Source organism: Tiliqua scincoides, chromosome 2 (assembly GCF_035046505.1).
Source record: "Tiliqua scincoides isolate rTilSci1 chromosome 2, rTilSci1.hap2, whole genome shotgun sequence".
NCBI classification, from domain to species: domain Eukaryota; kingdom Metazoa; phylum Chordata; class Lepidosauria; order Squamata; family Scincidae; genus Tiliqua; species Tiliqua scincoides.
This window is the reverse complement of record NC_089822.1, coordinates 194,653,450-194,676,930: the sequence shown is the minus strand read 5'-3', so window position 1 is coordinate 194,676,930 and position 23,481 is coordinate 194,653,450. Positions and strand designations below refer to the sequence as shown.

At 41.2% G+C, this 23,481-nt stretch overlaps 1 protein-coding gene across 1 annotated transcript in view; it reads left to right on the top strand.

Annotated features, from left to right (window-relative positions):
* Window positions 1–278: 278 nt before the first annotated feature.
* Window positions 279–23,481, top strand: part of GLRA1 (glycine receptor alpha 1) — a 92,029-nt gene continuing 68,826 nt past the window's right edge. Inside the window, exon 1 of the mRNA XM_066615924.1 lies at window positions 279–334. Within this exon, the coding sequence (XP_066472021.1) occupies window positions 279–334 (56 nt within the window). The remainder of the gene's footprint in view (window positions 335–23,481) is intronic.

The following is a 23,481-nucleotide window of genomic DNA, read 5'->3' as shown; positions in this document are numbered from 1 at the left end:
GCTGGAGTTTTCAATGCCCATTTTGCTTTCCAAGGTGCTGAAACGTGGGGGGTGGTTTCCTGTCCAGGGTCCTGAAATCCCAGCGCCTCGTCTGACTAAGCTCCAAGTCTTCCTCTCCCCCGCACCGTCTCCAACTACAAGGATTGTATGCAAAAATAGCAAAGAGGAAATTTCCACCATTTTACTCAGTCTGGTGTCTTTTTGTTTGTTTGTTTGTTTTTCTAAGTGCCAATTTATTGTTCCGACGCGTGGACTACAAATTCACCTGATCTGAAAAAATGTGTAACCTCAATGCACTTGGAGTCTACCTTTGGGAGACCATAGTATTCTTCAGGTAGGCTGTTTTCTAAACCACTGAGCTAGGGATGTATGTGTTTGAGATTGCAATGATAGATCTGGTGTGTCTCATCCAAGTCTGCTTCTGAGAACTCTTTCAAGGCAGCCTTTGGGATTTCCCCCCACATTCCTTTTACAGTTTTCATTATTTTCTGTTTCTAATTGTTTAATCCTGAGCAGAAAGACTTCTGACAGCTTTATGAGTTACTCGGTGTAATTAGCACTGCATTCTCTGTTTGTAACCGCAGTGCTGAAAACACCAGGTGCTCAAACTGGTAGGAATGCGACAACTAGTGGTGACTGGGAGCATTGCAAATCTGCTCCACAAAACTAAATAACTGTGCTGTATTTCATTTTCATTTCCTAAAGAATTACAAGTTAAGGGGAATAAGTGGATTATGATCCCATCATCTATTTATAATGTGACTTTTAGAAAGAATTGCTTTTTGCCTGGTGGATTATACGTATTCTGCTCAACAGGTTTAGTTTTTAATATTTATTCTACTATGAAATCATTCATATTTTGAAACTTTCTATAAAAGTTTCCCTTTTTGTAAAGCTTTTTTCCCCTCTGTTTCACCCATTTTTAAAAGACAAGGTTGTGTTTTCTCGTGTTTCTGATTTACCTTACAGCTATATGATATACTTAACATTGCTACATCCCTTTTCCTCAATTGCTTTTAGTAAACTTATAAAAGGGGGGGGGGAATAATTGTCTGTGAACAGTCCTGCTGTATGGGAATGAATGAATGAATAATGCAACCTTCTGGGGCAGTAATGAGAGGTGTCATAGACATGCATTTGGGAGCCTATACTTATTTCACATCCTGCAGGGTTCATCAATCTTACACTTCATTTGAATTGCATGACTGGAATGCTTCATCCTCTATGTGTTTTACAAGAGCATAATCCTGAGTTCATGGAATTATACCAGAATTATACCATCTATAGATATAAAGCTATACCATCATGGTCTCTGTGCACGCACACACACACAGACACACACACACCATTGGCAACACTATTGCAACACTTTCTTTCATTTACTCACCCAGATATAGAACTCTAAATTCTTAGAGTTTGAGAAGAAATGGGTATAAGAATGTCAAGGTCATTGTTGGACACCTTTCCAATCTTTCACTGAATCAGAATCCAAATATATAGGGCCTCCAGTCAGATACATATTTGCCCCTGCCAGAGGTCACATTAGAAAAGAAATCCTCCCACCTTAGCAAATCATGTGTAACATTTAAGAAAATACACAGAGGTTAATTACACCTAACAGAACTTCCCTGAGCAGTTCAGAATGTTAGCAATACTTCTGAAGAGAAACTAGAAAGCATTGCAAGTAAAGTTTGCCAGTGTCTGAGTACAAGAGGGAAAAATCATTTCTCCAATAAAAAGAGAGCTAATCCAAAGGTAAAAAATATACACATTTATAGTCTCATTTCCCCATCTTGTTCCCAATGAGAACATGTGCATCTTCTATGCTTGCCACAGCTTATATGATACATGTGTATTTAGACCCATTCTGAAGGAACCTGATGAACTAAAAGTCTTGTTGCCATCTATGAGGGTTTTAGGTTCTGGGCATTACATGTTCAATCTAACCCATAGATGTACCATACAAAAACAAACTTTGTAATGTCTCTATGTTGCATAGAAAGAAGGGCATTGTGCTTGGGGTATCTTGGGTGTTTTCAAGTATTTGCCACAATACTTCTTGTTAGAAGGAACTTCAAGCAAACTTGAGGTGACATCTGCAGATATTTCCAGAAGCAACAGTGCCTGTCGATAATACTTTCTATCTCTCTCTAGTACATTCCATAACCTGGAGGCAGACTTGCAATCCAAAGCCCTAAATATTAGTTTCATTCACAGATCATTTTTTTGAGATTGCAATGTCAAGGATTAAGGACCGTTTGGGAAGTTAATATAAGCCAATTATCCCTGTGGAGACTGAGATGCGATACTAAAAACGTGACAGCCTAGTAATCCAATAATCCATAATAGAACAGAAATATGCAGTACATTAGATAGTGTTGCATTCCACCCTCCCTGCTAGTCGGTCAAACCAAAGTAGTTTGGGACTGGAGGAAGAGTCAATACTGCGTCAACACATATAGTTCGCAAAATGAAAATAAAGGAGAAAGGAGAAAAAAACATTATACAGCAATTACATGAGAGATGAAAGCTAAGCTTCTGCTTAAACATAAGGCCTTCTGTAAGCCATTAAAACCTACCAAATCTGTAGGGAAAAATAACATCTGCTGCGTGATTGCAAACTTTATGATATTGCCAATATAATATTTGTTCTATTACACACTGAATGTTTTTGAAAGAATTTGCAGTTTATTCACAAGCACTTTTTTTTTAACAAAAGAAGCTCAGTTACTGGTGTTCATATAGATACATGTGTGCCTTCACAGGCTGTGGCAGTTTCTTCATATAGCAAAGACAAGACAAACTGCTGAGGCTAAAAAGAAACAGAATATAGCATTTGTATTTAACAAATACTTAGGCTAGTCCACTAGCACCTGCTTATGCATAATTCTGCAAAACCAGGGCAAACCTCTTTCCACATAAGACCTGAGTTTCGCTTCATCCTTAAATGCAGGATTCCAGGTGTTGCCATCAGTTAAAATGCAGCAATTTTTATATATCAAAACTTTCACCCACCCAATAGACATAATCACATACTTTGTCCATTTAAGAAGTCCACAATGTGCCTAGCAATACACACATTTTGCTTGCACTGTTATAGTGTCAGTTGTGTTCTTACTACATAGAACAACTCTAGCAATGCATGAAGATCATCAGGGGTGCCCTTAACTCTGAAACACTAAATTCATACTTTAAAATGTCTCATGTATTGCAGACATAGCTTGGAAAGTTCATTGATAAAGATATGAGTATTTAAATGAACTTTTAATTGATAACGCCCAATTTCTAACTCCCTTATATGGAAAGAATGGATTAGCAGCTTTCCTCAGGTATTTTGGGTCTGTGACCGTAAATAAAGGATGATGATGAGCTTTCCTCAGGTTAATAGGTTGGTCAACTGTTCTGTTTGGAGTTACTAGAACTTGTATCTGAGGCTATGGTGCACCAAATCACTCCCTAAAATTCAGGGCACTATTCCTTTTTAAACAATATGTGTCAGGCCTTAGAACAGTGGTGAAGCTTGCTGCAACTTGCTGACTCTTTGGAGAACCTGTTGAAAATACATTCGCTGATATTTTCCTACACTCTGTTATGACAAATTCAGTGTAAGGGCTGAGAGATGGCCATATTAAAATTTTAACTTCCTCCATTTATCTAACACAAGATCAAAGTGATCAACTTTTCCTACCCCAACTTGGAATGGATTTTCATTTTAGAACAGCCACCATGGGCTTGCCCTGGGGTCACAAAAATGCAGCCGAGCTCCCAAATTTCCAGTCCTTCCTTTGTACCTCTGCAATGCTGGATAACATTGCAGTGAAACCTACGAATGAGGCAGCAAAAGAGATTTCTAATACCATGTGCCTAAAGCTCAGTCCCCCCCCCCCACCCAAGAAGGAATTATTTGCACAAAGTAGGAGAAAATATATACCTGGTGTTTGTGTTTTGAGGTGCTTAGTGTTGTCCTCAATTTTATTTTAAAAGGTTAAGTAAATTTTTGGAACAGAAACTTCTATCCTATTATATGGAATCCCTAAAAGAAACAGTAAACCTCTTTTAAAGTAGTGATTCACAGTTTGGAAGTACAATAGTGTATTCCATGCTAAGGTTCCACTTTTGTATTTTGTATTTTATCTCTTTAAAAAAATCCATACTTGAACTATTAGTTTATTAAATAAATTTCCATTAAAAAATATGTATTTAACTTGCCAAATGGAATGATGCTACTCTCAGGTTACAAGATGCTTTTCTGTATTTGCTTCATTTTTTCCACAATTAGCCAATAAGAACTTTTGAGAATTCTTTCGATACCTGGCACAAAATCAGAGACTCTAATCAAGTCCTGCATAGACATACTTAGGAACTAAGGGCATAATCCTAATCAGGTCTACTCAGAAGTAAGTTCAATTTTGTTCAATGGGGTTTACTCTCAGGAACATGTGGTTAGGATTGCAGCCTTACTCATTCAAACTTGGCCTAATTGATCAAAGCACACCATGGAAAATCTCATATTTTGTGGTTTGTTGCTGTTCGCGCCCCTGTTGGGTTCCTGTAAGTTATAAGCAGTACCCTGCTACATCAGTGCAAAAATCCGTGCAGTTAGCATTCTTTGTTTCCACCTGCAGCCATTTAGATGCCTCTGGGAAGCTTACAAGCATGACACAGGGTCGCCATCTACTCTGTAATAAGGAACAATGGTGTTTATATATTTGTCCCTATTAGAGTGCTACTCTCTGAGTAACACTGGGGTCATCAACATGTTCCCAGCCTTGAATGGCTCCTTAGGGTTTCATTATTGAAAAAAAGATATTTTTCTATTACAGGGAATGGTAGCTTTTTGTGATGTCAGGCTTTAGCTCAAGTAAATGCCTTCAGGATTAAGAGTTTAGGGTAAATGTTCAGAATAGTCCTTGATTGCCCCTTTCTTTGTCCACGGCCTATGACTATGCCCTCAATAGCCTTGTGTTCTAGATAGAGTCAAGGATAAGATGAAGCAACCTTCACATTCATTTGCAGACATGTATTAGATCTGAACAATAGTCCTAGAGGCTGAGAGGTTCATTGCTTTCTCTACAAAATGACTCAACTCTGTAATGAAAGCACTTGGAAGAGGCAGTGCACTGCAGCTGCCACAAGACTCTGCAAAAGGTTTGCATGTCACCTTATGGAATTCATATCATCAGATTCTCACAAGGTTTGCTCATTTAAGTCAACAAAAGATTAACATTTCCAACATCTGAACACAGTTATTAGTCAATGTACAGTCAGAAAATTCATTTTGAATGGAAAACCAACAGAAAAGCATCTCTGCGTTTCTGCTCAAAATCCATGTCAAACATTAGCATTTCTGAGCAAATTCACAAACCACCCTTATAAAAACTAATTGAAGTAATGAAACATAAGGATGGTTTTTCTACTCTGCCTGGTGGCAAAGTCATTTGGGAACCACAGAGATTACTCATATTCATCAAGAATACCAATTATGAATTAGACCTCCATACGTCAAAATGGAGCCATTCATTTGCCCAAATCTAAAGGCTTGAACATTTAAAATACAAGTGAATGAAATTACCACTAGTGTCCATGCATTTCCGATTTTGAAATATTTCTTTGCATCTGCTTCTGTCGGGCAGTTAAGGCTGTAGTCATAAATATACTTACAAGGTTCTAAGTCCCATTGAAATCAGTGGGCCTCTAAGGGAAAATTTACTAAAGCTGCAATCCTATACACATTTTCCTGGGAGAAAATTTTCCTATACATTTTCCTATACACATTAACACAATGGGACTTACTTCTGAGTAGACATGCATAGGCTTGGGCTCTACATCACCTGGGTGTTATGTTGTGATTATTTTCTACGCTTTGCTATTCTGTTGTTACCTCCTGTTGGATTCCTTAGGACTTTTACTGACAGTGTAGCACATGGGAAATAGTTATTTCCATTTATCACCTTTATTTTATTTATTTATTTATTTATTAGATTTGTATTCCACCTTTCTCCCTGAAGGGCACCCAAGGTGGCTAACAGTTTAAAACAAACTAAGATACAAATAAACATTAAAAATACAAAACAATTAAAAACAAATAAAACAAGATACAATGCCTAGCAGCAGATTAAAAGCACGCAAAGCACCTTTAATTCTAAGTGCCAAGAGATTATCTTTGCAAAGTTATCACAAAGTTTCAAACAGAATTCTAAAAATTCCTACTTGGACGTAAGTCACATTGATAATGATCTCAATGCAACTCACTTTCCAAGGAAGTGTGTTTAGGATTGCACTCCCCCCCCCCACCCCTAAGTAATTAATCTTACACCAAATATTGCCTGTGATTCAAATAAGTTATTTTTATTATTTTTTAAATCATAATGTCTTTCAACAAACAAGTTCCCAAGGTAGTTTACATCGCAAAATAAAAGAAAATATAGTTATCTTTTACAGAGGTTTCACAATCTAAAACGGCACAAAAGAGACACCAGCAAATGCTCACCAAAAAGATGCTATATTTGGGTGAAAGGGAACAGTTCTGAACAATCTGAGTAAATCAACAGTATAAAAAACTGGTGAAATCATTTATCACTTATGGATAAGGAAAATTTGGGGACATCGCAGCAAGGGAAACTGCAAAAAAAAAAAATGAGATTGCTAGCTAAAGAATGACTTTTGTCATTTTCCTAAAACCAAGCAAGCCTACATTTACAAATACAATTGAGAAGAGAGCAACAAATCAGAAATTAAGCACAGTAAAGTGTTTCTTTCCTGAGCTCACTGGTTTATTTCCTCCCCATAAACCATAAATGGCACATGTGGTTCTCTAAAATCAACAGTGGACAGGTTGGAAGTGTGTGAAACTATATATTTAAAGGATTTATACCCCACCTTTCAAGTCAATGCTCTCACAAGGTGGAATGGAGATTTTGTATAGCTTGGTGCCAACAGATGGCTGTGATTTGATAAGCCTACTTTTTCCAATGATGCAAAGCAGCATGCTTTTACTTATATTGGTAATACTTTATTGGTTGGCATCTTAACCAACCAATTGGTTGGGTTCTATAGACCTTAATAGTATTAAGTAGTTTATTTTCAGGGAATCATAGGCTCAGGCATATACAATATGTAGTTATCTATATCAGGGTTGTCCAAACTTTTTGGCAGGAGGGACACATCTCTCTGACACTGTGTTGGGGGCCAGGAAAAAAAGAATTAAATTACATTTCAAATTTGAATAAATTTACATAAATTAATATATTAGCGATGGAACTTATATGAATGAATGAAGGTCTTGCAATAGTTCAAGTCCTATAAAAGGCCTTGCACAAAGCAAAGCCAGCCTTTCATTTGCTGCCGCTGCATCACAGATGTGAAACAGCAAGCAGTGGAGGGAGCCCTCATCCCACAGCTCACGCGAGAGGTCAAACAGTTGGCCATCAGGCTCATTGATGCAACTGACAGCAGTTGCATCAGGCTCATTGGAGACTGAGCCAGAGGCTCATTGGAGACTGGGGCCTTCCTAAGGGCTGAATTGGGAGCAGTTGAGGGCTGCAAGTGGCCCCAGGGCCGGGGTTTGAGCACCCCTGATCTATATAATGATACATATTATATAGATGATATCCAAACATATCCAGATTCTTCCAAACTTAAAACTATACTTTCCCATACATTAATCATCATTACCCAATTTCTAATATCCCACCACTAAAGGCCAGGAATGAATAAGGACATACATGATGTTTATTGATTAAACCACAGTGCTATAGTTGTCAGACTCTTTAATGATCAAGCCCACATATCCAGAAAAGTCCAAGGAACACTGGATGTTGCCTCTCCAAAATTACTACACCAATATCATCCACATAGTGTGTTATATCAATATGGAGGGAAGGAAAGCTCTTCAATTACACAGCACAAAATGCATTATGTATAACAATTATTCATCTAGTATCTTGCACTATGAAAGCTACTTATTTTGCTAACACATTTCATCATGTAAATATGTTATGTTGGCAGCAAGTAGATATGCCTCGGTACAAAATAAACCATAAGAAATCCTAACTGACAAACAAAAAGGCTTGTGTTACAATATAAGACACTCCCCTCTGTTTTCATACAATATCTCATATCCGATCCCAATTTGTTTTTCAAAAAGGGAAAAACTAGACCTTCAGAAAGCTGAAATGTACACACCCCTTTGTTCTGTGGAGAGGAAAAAAGATTTAGCCAGTTTGAAGAGCTTCACATATATGGTACAGCGGTTCTTGCAGTGCCATCAATCATTGTACATTGCCTTCAGACTCAGGCTGGCGGCAGCTGTCCAAGGTACACTAAAATCAGATAGATTTCTCCCAAGACAAACTCTCCTCCATGTTTGTTTTCATTAACACAGATTCTGAAGAAAACGTGCAATCTTAGCTCCCCCCATCAATGGAGTCTCAAAGTGTATAATTCAAGGCCATTTCAACAGCACGGAGGGAGAAATTCCTGCCGTTGCCTCCCACACAACTTGGGCCTTCTATAATTTTTTCTCATTAATGTCCCAGTTGATTATGGTGTGGGGAGATCTTTTCAGTATGGATAAACATTCTTACCTCATTTTGTGCCTCAAAGAAAAAGCAAGGGGAGGGACCGACACAACACAGGAGAAAGATAGTTCCATCTAAGCATACACTGCTAGGATATTTAGAATATTTTGAGAGCAGATATCCTAAACAGAAAATGTGGGATCACATTCCTGAATTCAAATTTGGGGATATCTGGTCCCCTTCTGACTCTGACATATACAATAATTTGACTCCTAAAATTGGATATTACACTGATCAGAGTATGTTCTCCAATAGGGCGGGATTCAAGCTATCCAATCAAGAGACTATTCCCCTTTCCAAATGTAACCATATTTTGTCCACCGATCCAAACTGACTGTCATGGTCAGGTGCTTCAAAATTTATCATTACAAAATAGATATTTCAATAAACAGCTGCTGAGTGGGTTTCCAAGCTTTAAAAAGCACACAGACTCCTGCCATAGGAAAGAAATGCAATATCACAATTCCTCTTGTAAAAACAAAGCTCCTTTCATGTATTGGCAAGGGGAACCACAGTGCACTCCTATGCATCTCTGTCAGATGCAAATCCCATTAAATTCCAAGGGATTTGCTCCCATGGGAAGTGTGTATAGGATTGCAGCCTCAAGGTTAGAATAGACACTAACAGCACAATCCTATGCCTGTCTGCTGGGACACCAGTCCCATTGCATTCAATGGAAATTAGTCCCAGGTGTTTGTATATACAGGATTGCAGTGCTAGCCTAAAGAAACCTGGGGATTCTATAAGGGACAGTACTGCAAAATACAAAAGCATCAGCAATCTGTAGCAGTACTCATAATTCTCTCTAACAAAAGAGGGGTACAGATTTCTTCTACACAAAGTCTATTTGGATTAGGAGAAAAAATTAGCCCCCTTTCTATCTGCTACCATAAGGCCATTGCTGCCATTTGAGAATCAGCTTCTCCACTCTTCTTTGCTTTGTTCAGTCATGGTCACCTTTATAGTCAATGGGATTAAAAAATAGCACCAGCTTGTGGGGCTGATGAAGAATGAGACTGAGTCAAATGCAGCTCACTCTTCCAACTTCATGTTGACTCCCAGATGCTGACAGCAGTAGAGGAAACTCTCAGTAAAAAAGTCAGATTTCCAATATCGGGCAAGGGTGACAGGGCAGTGTCCTGTTGAAATATTCCAAGTCCCTTCTAATGCCCACTTTTTGCTAATTAACACACCTCTAGAAACAACAGCTGTGGTGTGCAAAGGAATGAACACAGAACTCCTTATCTATAGCAATTAACCAAATTTATTGCTACAAACACAGACACTCCCTGCAAGTCCTCTTGTCTAGAGGCTTTCCCTCCCCAAAACTCCACTTAACTCAGTGGGTAAAGGTCCAAAGCCTCCCATCCAAGTCTAATCTCCAAAGCACAGTCCAGTCTTCCCAATTCAGTCTTCTGCAGCAGAGTCCCTCCTCTCCAGTAGTGTCCTCTCCAGCAGAGTCCTGGCAGTCCTCTCTTCTGTGTCCTCCAGCAGAGTCTTGGGAGTCCCCTTCTCCCATAGGTCTGGGTCAGGTAGCAACTGGTCTGGGGTCCCTCTGGTCAGGTTTTTGTTCCTTCTGAAGCTGCCTTTTATTCCTGTATGTCCGATTATCCAAATGCAACTCAGCTGTGAGCTACTTCATTAGCTCATTCAAAGTCCCATCAAGGTCAAATGAAGCTCAGGTGTCCATCTAGGTCTCCATTGGCCTTGATTGATTACAGCTGTGGAGCCAGCCCTGCCCTTCCCAGAGCTGTCAAACAGCTGTCAAAACATGGGATCGCTGTCAACACCACATCATCCACCTGATGATCTTCTGATCTTCCATGACAGGCGGTAAGCAGCATAAATGCCATAACTTTGTCTTGAGTCTTAGAACTTCTAAGCAATATTTAAACACATAGTAAATTTCATTACTTTCCATGGGACTCTCTTGCAAGTAACTATGCTTAAAATTGAAGACTTCCTTGAAAAGAAGTCTCACTGGTTTCAGTTAACATGATTTCAGTTCATACTTGGGCAGTTCCCATCCTACTGAAATAAATGGCAAGATTAAATCCTCTGACTAGCACTTACTACGTATTTTAATATAGGCATATTAGTGATGATTTGCACAAATATATTCATCTTTCCCCTGCTAATTGCACAAAGAGGCATTTTGTGCCTCTTACAGGAGTGGAAGAGGGAGTGCAACTGTCTCTAAGAATTCCAATATAGCATCCTCCCAATGCAAGACATTTTGGGACAAGTAACCATTTTCTGCTTCCTTTGCTATGTAAAATAGATTGAGAACTTTTTATCACTGTTGTTGAAAAACAATATATAAATGCTCTTGATAATAACAAGAAGGCATCACCTTATAAATGTACATCCCTTTTTGACCTTCAGAGGAATGTGTACACTGCCATGTCATTTGAAGTGATATGAAATCTACTTGCTGTGTTTTGATCTGTATCAAATATGGCATATATGGAAGTCACCACTCAGTTTTTCAGTGATCAAGCAACAAACATGCATGTGTGAACTTATATCTATGGTTGATGAATTAAAGCTATCTACCAAATCACACATATACAGACTACAACAAATAATCATTTTCAACTTGAAAATAAGAAATGCAAAGTAGACAAAAGTTACAGGATTAATCTAATTATCCACAGATTTTTCACCCGTGGTTTTATCTCAATGCAATAAGAAATTAAAAGAAAAAGTCTCTTTTAAGAACAGCCTTGCATACCATTGTAATGAGAGTTGGCAGCAGTCATACAATCTCTCTCTCTCTCTCTCTCTCTCTCTCTCTCTCTCTCTTCAGGCACTTAAAGGCTTCACTTCTAGGCAAGTAACCCCTCCCTTCTCCCTGGAGCACATGAAAACTTTTCAAGGAAGTGGTTATCACCTCCACTTTGCATTCTTTTGGCAAAGTGAAGAAAGGGGTCACTTGCCACTAGTGAAACCTTTCCAAGTACCTGGAGAGAGAGAGAGAGAGAGAGAGAGAGATTGTCTGCCTGCTGCCACTCCTGTGCACTACAAAGATAAGCAAGGCCGTTTTTAAATGGCTGAACAAGGGGGCATTGTTTTTTAAATGAATTTCCTTTAACACAATTTTTGGCATCCACAGGGGATGAAACTCAACCTGTCATTTACTTGACAAGTTTCTGGTGGTAGTTCTCAAGTTACACAAAACTGCTGCTGCCTGATAAAGAATTCTGTGTGAAATGACAGTTTGCACATTTGAATATCAATTGAAGTTCTTTCAGTATATTTTATCACCCTGTGTATTTTGCATTTATTTTCCAACAAAGCATAGCTATTGCAGGAGTATCACAATATGTATGACTTTATAGATAAGTAGAGGTGTTTGTTTACAGTGAACAAGATAGGATTACAGCCTGAGTCTTACATAACACAATGGGCTTACTTTTGAGTAAAGTAAATAATACGTTTTCAAACATCTCTATAGATAAGTAAAGGACGGGCAGTCCTATCCTAAGCTGCCCGGTTCATGCTGCTGCAGCGGCACAAAGAATGGCTCCCACTGCATCCTGCACACCTCAACCTGCACGTCGAGCCCCACACAAAGGCCTTGGGTCCGGTGGAGCAGAGCTCCACAGGACCTGCCTGCTTCCCTCCCCCTGGCACACCTCCCGCCTGCTCTTTCTCTGCTTCCCACGTCACACCTCCTCCCCGCCCTCTCTCCATCCGCCTCCCCCCTTCCAAGAACAGCTCCTCCCTGCCCCCCGCCCCACCCCTGCTTACCATGCCACGGCTCAGTGGTCCATGAGACCGCTGAGCAGCAGAGGATGGGTGCTGGCCCGGCGCTAGCCCAGCACTGGCCAGTGCTGGGCTAGCACGGGTGCAAGCCTGGTGGTAAGGCTCGCAGACATGCCTTAAGGCACGTTTGTGACAGTGCGCTCCAGCGGAAAGCCGAAGCACCAAGCTCAGGACTGGGTTCTAAGGGCCCAATCCTAAACTTTGTGCACTGGCTCACTGCTGGTGTGCGCTGTCACAAACATGCCGTAAGTCACTTTTGTGGGCCCTAGCACTGGTGCTCCACCAGTGCTACCCAAGCTCTGGCCAGCAGTGGGGCAGCGCTGGGCAAGTGCCGGAGCTCTGTTTTTCAGCGGTCGTGCGGACCACCAAGCAGCAGAGAGGTAGGTGGAGGCATAGGGGGGAGATGTTCCGGGGAGGGGGGAGGCAGAGGGAGGGCGGGGAGGAGGTGTGCCAGGGAGGGAGCAGGGTAGAACCGGTGGAGCAAAGCTCCACAAGATCCAGAAACTCCGTGTTGGGTTGGCCAGCCAACACAAAGGCTCTTGATTCCACGCCAACCTTTGGGTCGCCATAGAATCGAGTTGCCCCATTGTGGGGCTACTCGCTTTACCCAGGGCAAGGGGACTTTGGAGACCCCTTCTCCCAAGGAGCCACCGGCAGCTGCCTGGAGCATGCAGGATGTGGTGGCAGCCATTTTCAGTGCTGCCACAACCCCATGCACCAGGCAGGATTGGGCTGTTAATTGGTTATCAGAAAGTTGTTATATTTACTAAAAAGAAAGCTGCTGTGCAACTTTGTGAAATCAAAGAAAATAAAAGATTCTGGGTGCTAGATCTTACATTACTGTTCAAGAAATGTATAGGGAGAAGTTGATAAAATCCACTGATTATGGAAAGCCATAGCTGCAATCTCTTATCCAGCTTTAACAAATGATAACAGCTCTTGCACAGAGACTGCCTTCTTTCAAAAAATATTTATCGTAAACTGTTCCTCTGTATGCCACATCCATGCAAATACAAATGTTATTAAAATGAAGGAACAGATACAGAATGATATCAGATAAGTCATGGGAAAACCAAGGGATGTATCCAAATGCATTTTAGTCAGTGCAAACACTCTCACCGATTTGGGGTGGTTGCACTTCTGGTTTCCAGATCTCCTACTTGATACACACACTAACAGCCCAATCCTGACATGGCACTGGAACAGTCAGGCCAGCTGGCCTGCACTGTATCCAGCGCAGGGTAGGAGGTAGCTGTTACACAACTTAGAGTAAGGGAATTTAATTCCCCTTACCCTGTGTCATACAAAAGCCACCCCAATTGGGCTACTCGGATCTGTGCCAGCAAAATCCCTGGCGCAAATCTGAGTAGCCAGGTGTAACGCTGGGAGCTCAAGAGGGGGATTAGGATTCAGCCTCAGTGCCAGAGGTGATTCCCACACCCCCACCCCGGAACCACACCATCCACTTGCCTGCCTGCCACTTACCCCATGCCCAAAAATGCCCCCAACCCACCTCCTGCCACCATCCCCAACCCACCTCCCTCAGCCAGCACAAACTCACCAAGTCTGGAGATAGGTCTGGCATGGAGAGGCCAGCACACTTCCTTGTGTCAGCCCCCCCCCCCCCGACTCCCAAGACACCAGGAAGTCAATTCAAGTCCTTTGAGCCAGTTTAAGTGCCAGCTAGGATTGCACTTTTAGGTATACATTCCTTTGATCCCTGGATGCTGGTCTAGCAAATAAATATATGCAACGATATAAAAATATATAACTTTAAACCCTATGTATGGACATGCAGAAAACCCACTGATTTCAGTGCGGCATTAGTATCAGAACAATAAATGTAGGAATATTGACTTGTACAAGACTTACGGACTGTATAAGACCATGTCCATGTATGTCCATCTTCTGCTGTCAAGAAATGCTAAGTTATATACATAACATTTTCTTCAGTGCTCAGAGTGCTTCACAAGTATTATCACAGCAATCCTTGCAATAACATTGCAAGATAGGCTAGGATTATTAATTCCCATATTTCAAATAGCCAGCTGAGGACAAGTTTTTCTAAATATGGACAATAGAGTTGAAATCTGACCCAGGTTTGACCATGCTCTTGACTCAGGGCCCAATCCCATTCAAGTTTCCAGCTCCAGTGTAGCCACAATGCAGCCCCATGTTAAGGGAAGACATATTCCCGTAACTTGGAGGCCCAAGTGACTGCCCCTCCACTGCAGGATGCAGCACAAACCCCATTGTCACAATTGCACCAGCAGTGCAAAATTGGATAGGATTAGGCCCTCAGTCTTTTAACTGCTAAACTGTATTACCTCCATGATAAATGTATACAAATGTGGTTCAGACATGATCCCGTTCATGTTATACGATCATAAATGCAATTAATAGTCTAGGACAGGGGTGTCAAACTCATTTCATTTGGAGGATCACATAGCATTCATGATGCCTGCTGAGGGCTGGAAGTGAGGTCATTAGGCAAGAAGTGATGTCATTAAACTGGTCATAACCAAAAATAAACACTTTTTTCTCACTTAGGTACTCATTAGCTGCAAATGACAGAAGAGAAAACATACGAATCTTGATCATATTTCAAGATATGGGAGTGCCCCATTTTCATGTGGGCTGCCCTTTCAGCAGTAACACCTCAGCACTACTCAGCAGCTGAAAGCCTGAGGGCCACATAAAAAGCTTCTGGGGCCCGCATTTGACATCTCAGTCTAGGAAGTTGCAGGAACTGTAGTTTCCATGCATGACACTGTATGCTCTTTCTCCTACAGCAGATAAAATCAATGTGCACCAATTCATCTGATATTAAAGAAGATATGTGCTATGTTACATCAGACATAGGCATTCCCAGTTGCATTTATGACTTTGGATTTTGGGTCTTCTGGGCATGTAATAAAAAAAGAGCACTCATTAAGCTTGTAAACAAATTATAATGAGACTTTTTGCTTTGCAGTTGTTTAGCAAGAGTAAAACATAAAGCAAATTTAATTTCATACCATAGCAGAAGGAACGAATGCCAGACTGAATTAAAATATCAACCATTTGAAAAGAAACTTCTACATAATACGTATAATCAAGAATGGGAAATAAATTTCAAATTCGTTTTGTTGTCACTTGGATGCCATCAGGATGATTACAATGGTTCCCTTCCAGTATTGCTCTGATAATTAGGGAGAAATACTGACCATGAGACAGCAGTACATTAAGGTGATATGGTAGAAAGAAGGTCATTAATTGTATAGAATAGCACTTCTTCCTTGAGAAACAGTGTCAGGCTTTGGCTCAAACCATTTGTAGCATAAGGCTTGCTTTTATCAGGGGGCTGGGTTTGCTATTGCTCTGCAACCCTGAGCACCTTTTGGCTATCCAGGCCCAGCTGCAATTTCAGTTTATACTGGCTCTCCTTAGTTTAATCAGTCTAATTGGGCAGTTTTTATAAGTTTGGATGAAGCTTTTGCAGTAAGGAGATGCAGGTGACAGAATGTGCCACTGGCACAACCAGTTTGCTGCAGTGTGAAGCAAATTTCCATTCTACTCTTTTTTCAAGAGGTGCTCAGAAATTATTTTTCTGTAGCAGCGGTTAACATCCCACATGGGGCACTTTCGTACTTGTTTGAATGTCTTGCCCATCCATTTCGCATATTGTGTGCATGTAGTGACACATGCGAGCATGTAGGTATAGCACCCTCCAGGATCCCCAGAAGCTTTACAGGTTTAAGCCAATGTACACGTATCATGGCTCTCATCTCAGCTGGCACACCACAGGCAAAACCAGGAGCTCTTGAACCCAAGTCCCAAGTTTTGTGACCTAGAATTAAACAGCCAGACTGTAAAGAAAAAGACTATTGTCTTTTTCTTTACAGTCTCCTAAAATCTAATGGATATCGAGTGCAGTTTGAATAGATCCAAAATGTACACCTTGATTGAACTACACTGACATCAGTCTGCCCACAGGCGTAATTCAGTCATTTGAGTAGTTAAGCAAACAAACTGTTCAAACAAGGAGCTCAAACTGCTACTGCATAATAGCTGAACACATAGTGAAAACATTCTATTTGTGAACGCAGCTCAAGCGGATTTATTTTTTTCTTTCATGTCTAGCAAAGCTACGACCAACCATGAGTGACTGAGCATTATCTGCAGCCAACTCATTCATATATAACTCCCTCGACCTCTGCAACCATGTTGCTTATCCTCATCACCCTCCACCATTTGTACCATCTTCACGTCCTCTTGATATTTCATCATGTTTCTCTTTCAGCCTCTTGTTCAGAAGTATCTAGTTTTGTACCCAAGATTTCTTAAAATGTGCGACAGCTAGTCAAATTTCAAAATAGCTTGCACGACCCATCTTCAATTGCTACTTCTGCATTATATTGTATCGTTTCACCCCATGAAATGGGTGAAATGGGATGAAATGATAAACTGCTTGGACTACAAAGAACTGTAATCCCTTTAACTGGTTTGGTCTGCTCTGATGTGTGTTTGTTAGGAGGGAAAGAAATTTAAAAGGGTAACTTATCTACAACATATCTCAAATCCTGTATCAGAAAGCTCCTACAAATCTTGCAGAAGCTACCAATTCAGAGGCAGCACACGTCACACAGAAAAGCAATCGGAAGATGAGTTTGGCTGGTTTTTAATTGAATTACGTACAAATATTGATTGTGCTATCCATTTTAATATTTTTTAAACTGTGCCTTCTGAGGATTTCTTCCAGACATTTTAAACTACTGTCTAATTGTTTTTATGTAGCAGGAGCCAGAATAGCCTTGAAGAAGAGCTAATTCAGAATTTAGGACTACTCCCTAGAAGAAGTTTGAGGGCATGTGCTGGCTCCAGGTACACAGGCAGGCGCCCTAAGGGAACAAAATTATGGAATGAAAAGAAACAGTTGACACATACGTGCACATGGGACTAAAGAGGCACCTTTTACATGGTAGTTCTTTTAAAATTAGGGAAGGGGATGCAACAGCTCCTACAACCCCAAAATAATGTCTTTTAAGGTGGTCCTTCTCTGATGTTGCTTTTGTATTTTTGCTTTGTTTTTTAATTGTGAGCCCTTCAGGACAGAGGATCAACTTTTCATTCCTTTATTATATAAACTGCACTGTGAATTTTTGTTGAAAAGCAGCATACCTATTTTAATAGTAATAACCAAAGGGTCAAAGAAGACTGAGGGCCCAATCCTATCCAATTTTCCAGTGCTGGTGCAGCTGAGCCCGTGGGGTGTGCGCTGTATCATGTGGTGGAGGAGCAGTTACTGGGGCTGTCCCATCCAAATTTGTCGAATCCTGTGGACTACACCAATTTGTCCCGTCCAATTATTCCAACTCCCTTCTTAATGCCCACTTTTTGGCTAATTAACACCCCCTCTAGAAACAACAGCTGTGATGTACAAAGGAATGAACACAGAACTCCTTATCTATAGCAATTAACCAAATTTATTGCTACAAACGCACTCCCAGCAATTCCTCTTGTCCAGAGGCTTTTTCCTCCCCAAAACTTCACTTAACTCAGTGGGTAAAGGTCCAAAGCCTCCAGTCCAAGTCCACAGAGCACAGTCCAGTCTAGTCTTCTGCAGTCCAATCCTTCCCTTAGCAGTCCACTGCAGCAGAGTCCCTTCCTCTGTGTTAGAGTCCTCCAGCAGGGTCCTGGCAGTCCCCTTCTCCCAGTGAGTCCATCCCATAGGTTGAGGGTATCCCATAGGTCTGGGTCTGGGTCGCTCTTGGTCAGGTAGCTCTGGGCTCCTTCTGAAGCTGCATTTTATCCTTGGATGTTCCATAATCCAAAATGCAGCTCAGCTGTGAGCTACCTTGTTAGCTCACTCAAAGTCCCATCAAGGTCAAATGAAGCTCAGGTGTCCAACCAGGTCTCCATTGGCCTTGATTGATTACAACTGTGGAGCCAGCCCTGCCCTTCCCAGAGCGGTCAAACAGCTGTCAAAACATGGAATCGCTGTCAACACCACTTCATCCATCTGATGATCTTCTGATCTTCCATTACAGGCCTTCTTTAGGTATGGGAACATGTGTTCCCTCACCACGGGGCTGCATTGTGGCTACACCAGAGCTGAAAAGTTGGATAGGATTGGGCCCTGAGTTACTAGACAAAACCTAAAATTGATAGGTGCAAGAAGAGAAAAAAACCCCAGTAAAGATTAAAAGGGAGGGGAACAAAACATATTCAGATTAGAAAGGAATTACTGAACGTGTTTGAAGAAGCTACAAAAAAGTCATGGAAGATTATGTTAGCAGGTTCAGTGTCCAAGATGCTACCTGGAGAACAGGTCCTAATCTATTACTTCTATTAAAGTACTAGGAGGCATGCTGAGATAATGCCTGAAAACATTCAAAATGCCAATTGCTGAAGAAAAATGGAGTAGGTGAGATAGGCACAGAAATGGCAACTGATGCAAAGACTGTATTAGGCTTACAAAAGGTCTTGGGCTACGTTAGCTCAGCTACATTAATTAATAAATAATAATAATACAGGTATTTCTATACCGCCTTGCTTGGTCCTCAGATTTCACCTTAGACATTATTCAAGGCGGTTTACATAGGCAGGCAATTTAAATCCCTGCAGGGATTTTTATAATTTGAATGAAGGTTTCTATCTTTCAAGAAACCACAACATTCAGATGTTTCTTTCTTGATCTGGTTGCACGTTCTGGCCTCCATCCTCCCATGCTCAGAGCAGATGGAATAACTCAGCTCAGATTGTCAGCTGCTTCAAGGTCGCATGGTGCCGGTGGCCTCGAACTGGCGACCTTCGGATGTTAACTTCAGGCAAATGGAGGCTCAACCCTCTAGACCAGACCTCCTAATAAAGCTTGTCCTGGCCATTCCGCATAGAGAAGCAATCAGCCTATCACTACATTTGCATCCAGAGATCTCATACAGAAGCTCTGCTACTTGACTGGAATGGCCACTATGACTGCATACACTGCAGCTGTCACATACATGTGACACTTCCATGTGGAGTCTCCACTTCCATGTGGAGACACTGAGGCCCAGATCCTAACCAACTTCCCAGCACTGGCATAGCTGTGCCAGTGGGACCTGTGCTGCATTCTGCAGTTGGGTGGCACTCATGGAGGCCTCCTCAAAGTAAGGGAATGTTTGTTCCCTTAACTCAGAGCTGCACTGCCCTTATATTGGTGCTGGAAAGTAGGTTAGGATTGTGCCCACAAGCAGTAACTCCACATAAATGCCTCCTGGTCACAAGTCTTGCATTCTACCAAGTGTTCAAATGGGGAAATTGCTATTGTGTGAGCTTCCCCTCAGCCTGCTCACAGAACATAGCCTTAGACACCCTAGTTTACGGAGGTGGGGGGAGAGGGAGAAAAATAATGATTATGTAGCAGCCCAAATATTATGACTACCAGCAGTGCTGGAAAAGGGGGAGCTGCTGACCTTTACAGAGAATGTGTTAAAATGTTTGCAGCTACAATAATAGAGATGTTCAAGACAGCTAAAGTTTGCATGTACTTACATGGAAAAGGCGGTGATGTTTACAAAAAAGGAGTGTGTCTGATTAATCTGCCAGTAGGACACATAAAAAAACATTTACCTGGGTGACTGCTCAGTACCCGGTTCAGCTGACAGAGATATAATTCAACCTGCCACATTCAAACAACTGCTCTCCAGGAGCAAGCAACCTAGGCTGCCTGAATTTTACGTGACAAAAAATGTTGTCTTGGAACCTTACTAACAGCCCACTGCTATGCATGTCTACTCTTGTCAATGGGTCTTACTCCCTGGAAAGTGTGCTTAGGATTGCACCCTAAGGTCACAATCCTAACCCCTTATGTCAGTGTTTTCCAGCATTTTGTCTGTCAGTCTTGCATTGCTCTAAAATGTAGTTCTGGACAGAGCCTTTATATCAAGGAATATAGCCTGGCCCTTTTCCTAGTTCAGGAATCTAGTTAGGGGGGGGGGAGGCATGTGATGTATGAATGGACTGAGGAGCTTTGAAAGTGTTCAAGTAGGATTGTCACTGCTTTTCTTGAAGGACTTCCACTAAGGAGCAAAGGAAGACAGGGCTCCTATAACTTTATAGACTGTGTAGATGAAGGAATTTGTTTTCAAGCACATGTTTGTTCCCTTACCTCAGAGCTGCATTACGCTTATGTCCATGCTGGAAAGCATGGACATAGGGGTTAGGATTGCGCCCTAAGTCATTGAAAGGCTGTGTAGAACAACAACAGCACTACTGAGTGAAACTACAAGACCGCAAACCGCTCTACAAAAAAGAAAGTTTGTTTTGACAGTTAATTGCTGGAGATATCCAGTAGGCAGAATCTTCACACAGAAGCAACTCTTCACTAAGAAGACTGCCCAGCCTGAGACAACTACTGGGCTTAGTAGTAGAGTAGTAGAGCATTCACTTTGCATTCAGAAGGCCCCAGATATTCCTGGAACCTATGAACCTGGAAAAAGACTCCTCCAAAAACCGTGGAGGACTCCTGCCTGTCAGCCTAGGTAATGTGGACTAGTGGTCTTACTTAGCATAAGGGATCTTCAAATGTCCCTTTGCAAAAAAAAATTTATGACGGTATACCCTGCATTATGTCCCTCTGGTCCTTATGCTGCACTCTCTTCTGCCCATTCATTCATTCACACACATGGGTTTATGGAAGAAGACTAGCACTTTTTTTAGAAACAGAGCATCTGTACCTTTAACAGCTACATAACATGCAGAAACCCAAAAGGAAAGTGTGTTCCTCACACGCAGATGCAATCATGCTTCACCTCCTGATTTCTGCTATGATGCAACCATGAAGGGTGTGTTGTTCATAATATTTACCAGTGAAAACAAATGCCAGAGCCATTAATATAACAGAAATGTATAGCAATGCTAACACTAACTATAGGTCTCACAAATATCAATGCTTATATTCCCCACCTTGCTCTTTCACCCTGACTAGACTTGCCGCTGTTTCCACAGCTTATGTGGTTTTCCCTCCAAATCTTCTTGAAGGAACATCACCACAAAAGACACAGGGCCTCTGTCTATGAGAAAAGTGATAACTAGAGGTGTTTGAAAATGGTGTTATTTTGCTCAGAAGTAATCCCATTATGTTCAGTAAGTCTGTAAGCCTATCTTACCAGAGGCAAACACCTCTAGTGATAACCTAAATACAGAGATAGTGCTACCAACAGAGCAGGTAACTGTCATCATCATCATCATCCTCCCCCCCCCCCCACTCTCTAATTCTACCTCTAAAATCCATTGTAGGATAGAGCACATATGTTTCTCATAGGGGGCAGGCTATCACCATAGGTATCTATGCAAACAACCAACATTTTCAAAGTGTAAAACAGTTTTGAGGAATAACCTATACAAACTGCAAAGGTACAGTCACAATCCCATTCAAGCTTGTCACCTTTATTCTGTCGGGAAACCTGTATCGCATGTCACCTGTGTTGTAAGACAAATAGAAATGCAGCCAGTAACAATGATTCCATCATCACCTCTTTTTGTTAGGAAAAAATTGTACCTGTGGAAGTTTTGCTTCTCATGGAGACATTCAGTCCTGCCAGAAATACAGATTCCTGAACTAGGAAAAGGGCCAGGCTATATTCCTTGATATAAAGGTTCTGTCCAGAACTACATTTTAGAGCAATGCAAGACTGACAGACAAAATGTTTTAAAAGATTTGCATACCCAGTAGAGCAATTAAAATCCTCTGTGGAAGGATGCTAAAACACTTTCCATAGCTGCCTCTAGGTCAGTATGGGATGACCTTAGTCATCATTCTAGCATTTTTCCATGTTACTTCCAAAAACTCATCTCTTCAACACCAAGGAACACTGACTAAGTAAATGTTACATTTAAATTGCCTGTGAACACCACAGAACTTCAGAAACACAACAGATAGTAAACATATAGAATGGTATTCCTGAGGTACTCCCGATGTCTTAACATTGTATGAAAGTTTAGTTTGGACTGTTTTATGACCACACATCCATGGTGGTTAAGGAATTCCAACAAGACCCACACTTAAAACAACAGTGCTGGTTGCATGTTCCATATTAAGACAAGGTAAACTGCCTTTTTAACAAAAATGCTGCCCCTGCCCCCCACTGACAGATGTGGATGGGGGCATCCTTTGGCCAGTCCCATTCTGTATGAGGCAGGGGATCAGGCCCAGGGGGGGATCAGCGGCATTGGCACATGCTATATCCTATCCCCCTTCCTAGGTCTCATCCATCGATACAGATCAGCTTGGACTTGTGCCAACAATATCAGTGGTGCAGACCTGAGTCTGCTGGGGCTTACCCTAAGGAGACCTCCAGCAGCCAAAATTCTCCTGCAGGATGCAGAGTAGTAAAGGTTAAAAGTGCTGAACCTTGCCTGGATCCTGTTCAGTCTCAGATTATTTAAACTTTACAAGGAAGAACAAAATTGTTGAATGACTGTCCACTCTGGGTAAAGTTTAAATGGTGTTCAATGGACATTTTTTAAAAAGTTAGTCTTTAACTGGGACCGAAACACATTCTTTCCTCTAGATACACCACACATGCTAATCTACATTAAAAAGCTTTTGCTTACAACTGTGTCATGAAGTTTGGGCATGGAAGGCACCCATTACAGTTACAGATTAAAAGGCAAAACCTGCTAGCTGAATGCTGATGTGGACAGCAGCTTAAATGTTTGTTTGGCAGATCTTGTTCCAACCTCAAACCTTAATTGTTTTATCTGGGATCTCAGAGGAATTTTGCTTTATCTCAGTTTGACTTTGTACCTATGATAAATCATAGAGAGATTGGGACAGATGACAGAGAACAAGTCATTGATCCTACCCATGTGGTAACAGATCCAAACATTACTGGAGTTGCATGGGAAGAAAAATCACAAGTCAATGTATACATTTCAGACCAAAGAGAGATGTGACTATTTTGAGATATGCCAAAGCCCAGCAAAGAACAAAAGCCAGGCAAAGTAGTTTTCCAAATAACCTTGGAAACTACAGTTATCTACCAATAGAGAGAGGAGTTTATCCACATTTACTAAAATGCAAGACACAACTGTGAAAGGGAACAGGTTGCTCATGTACCATATTGTGACCTAATCTTTTCACTGCATCAGGTCCATCAGGTTTACCTAA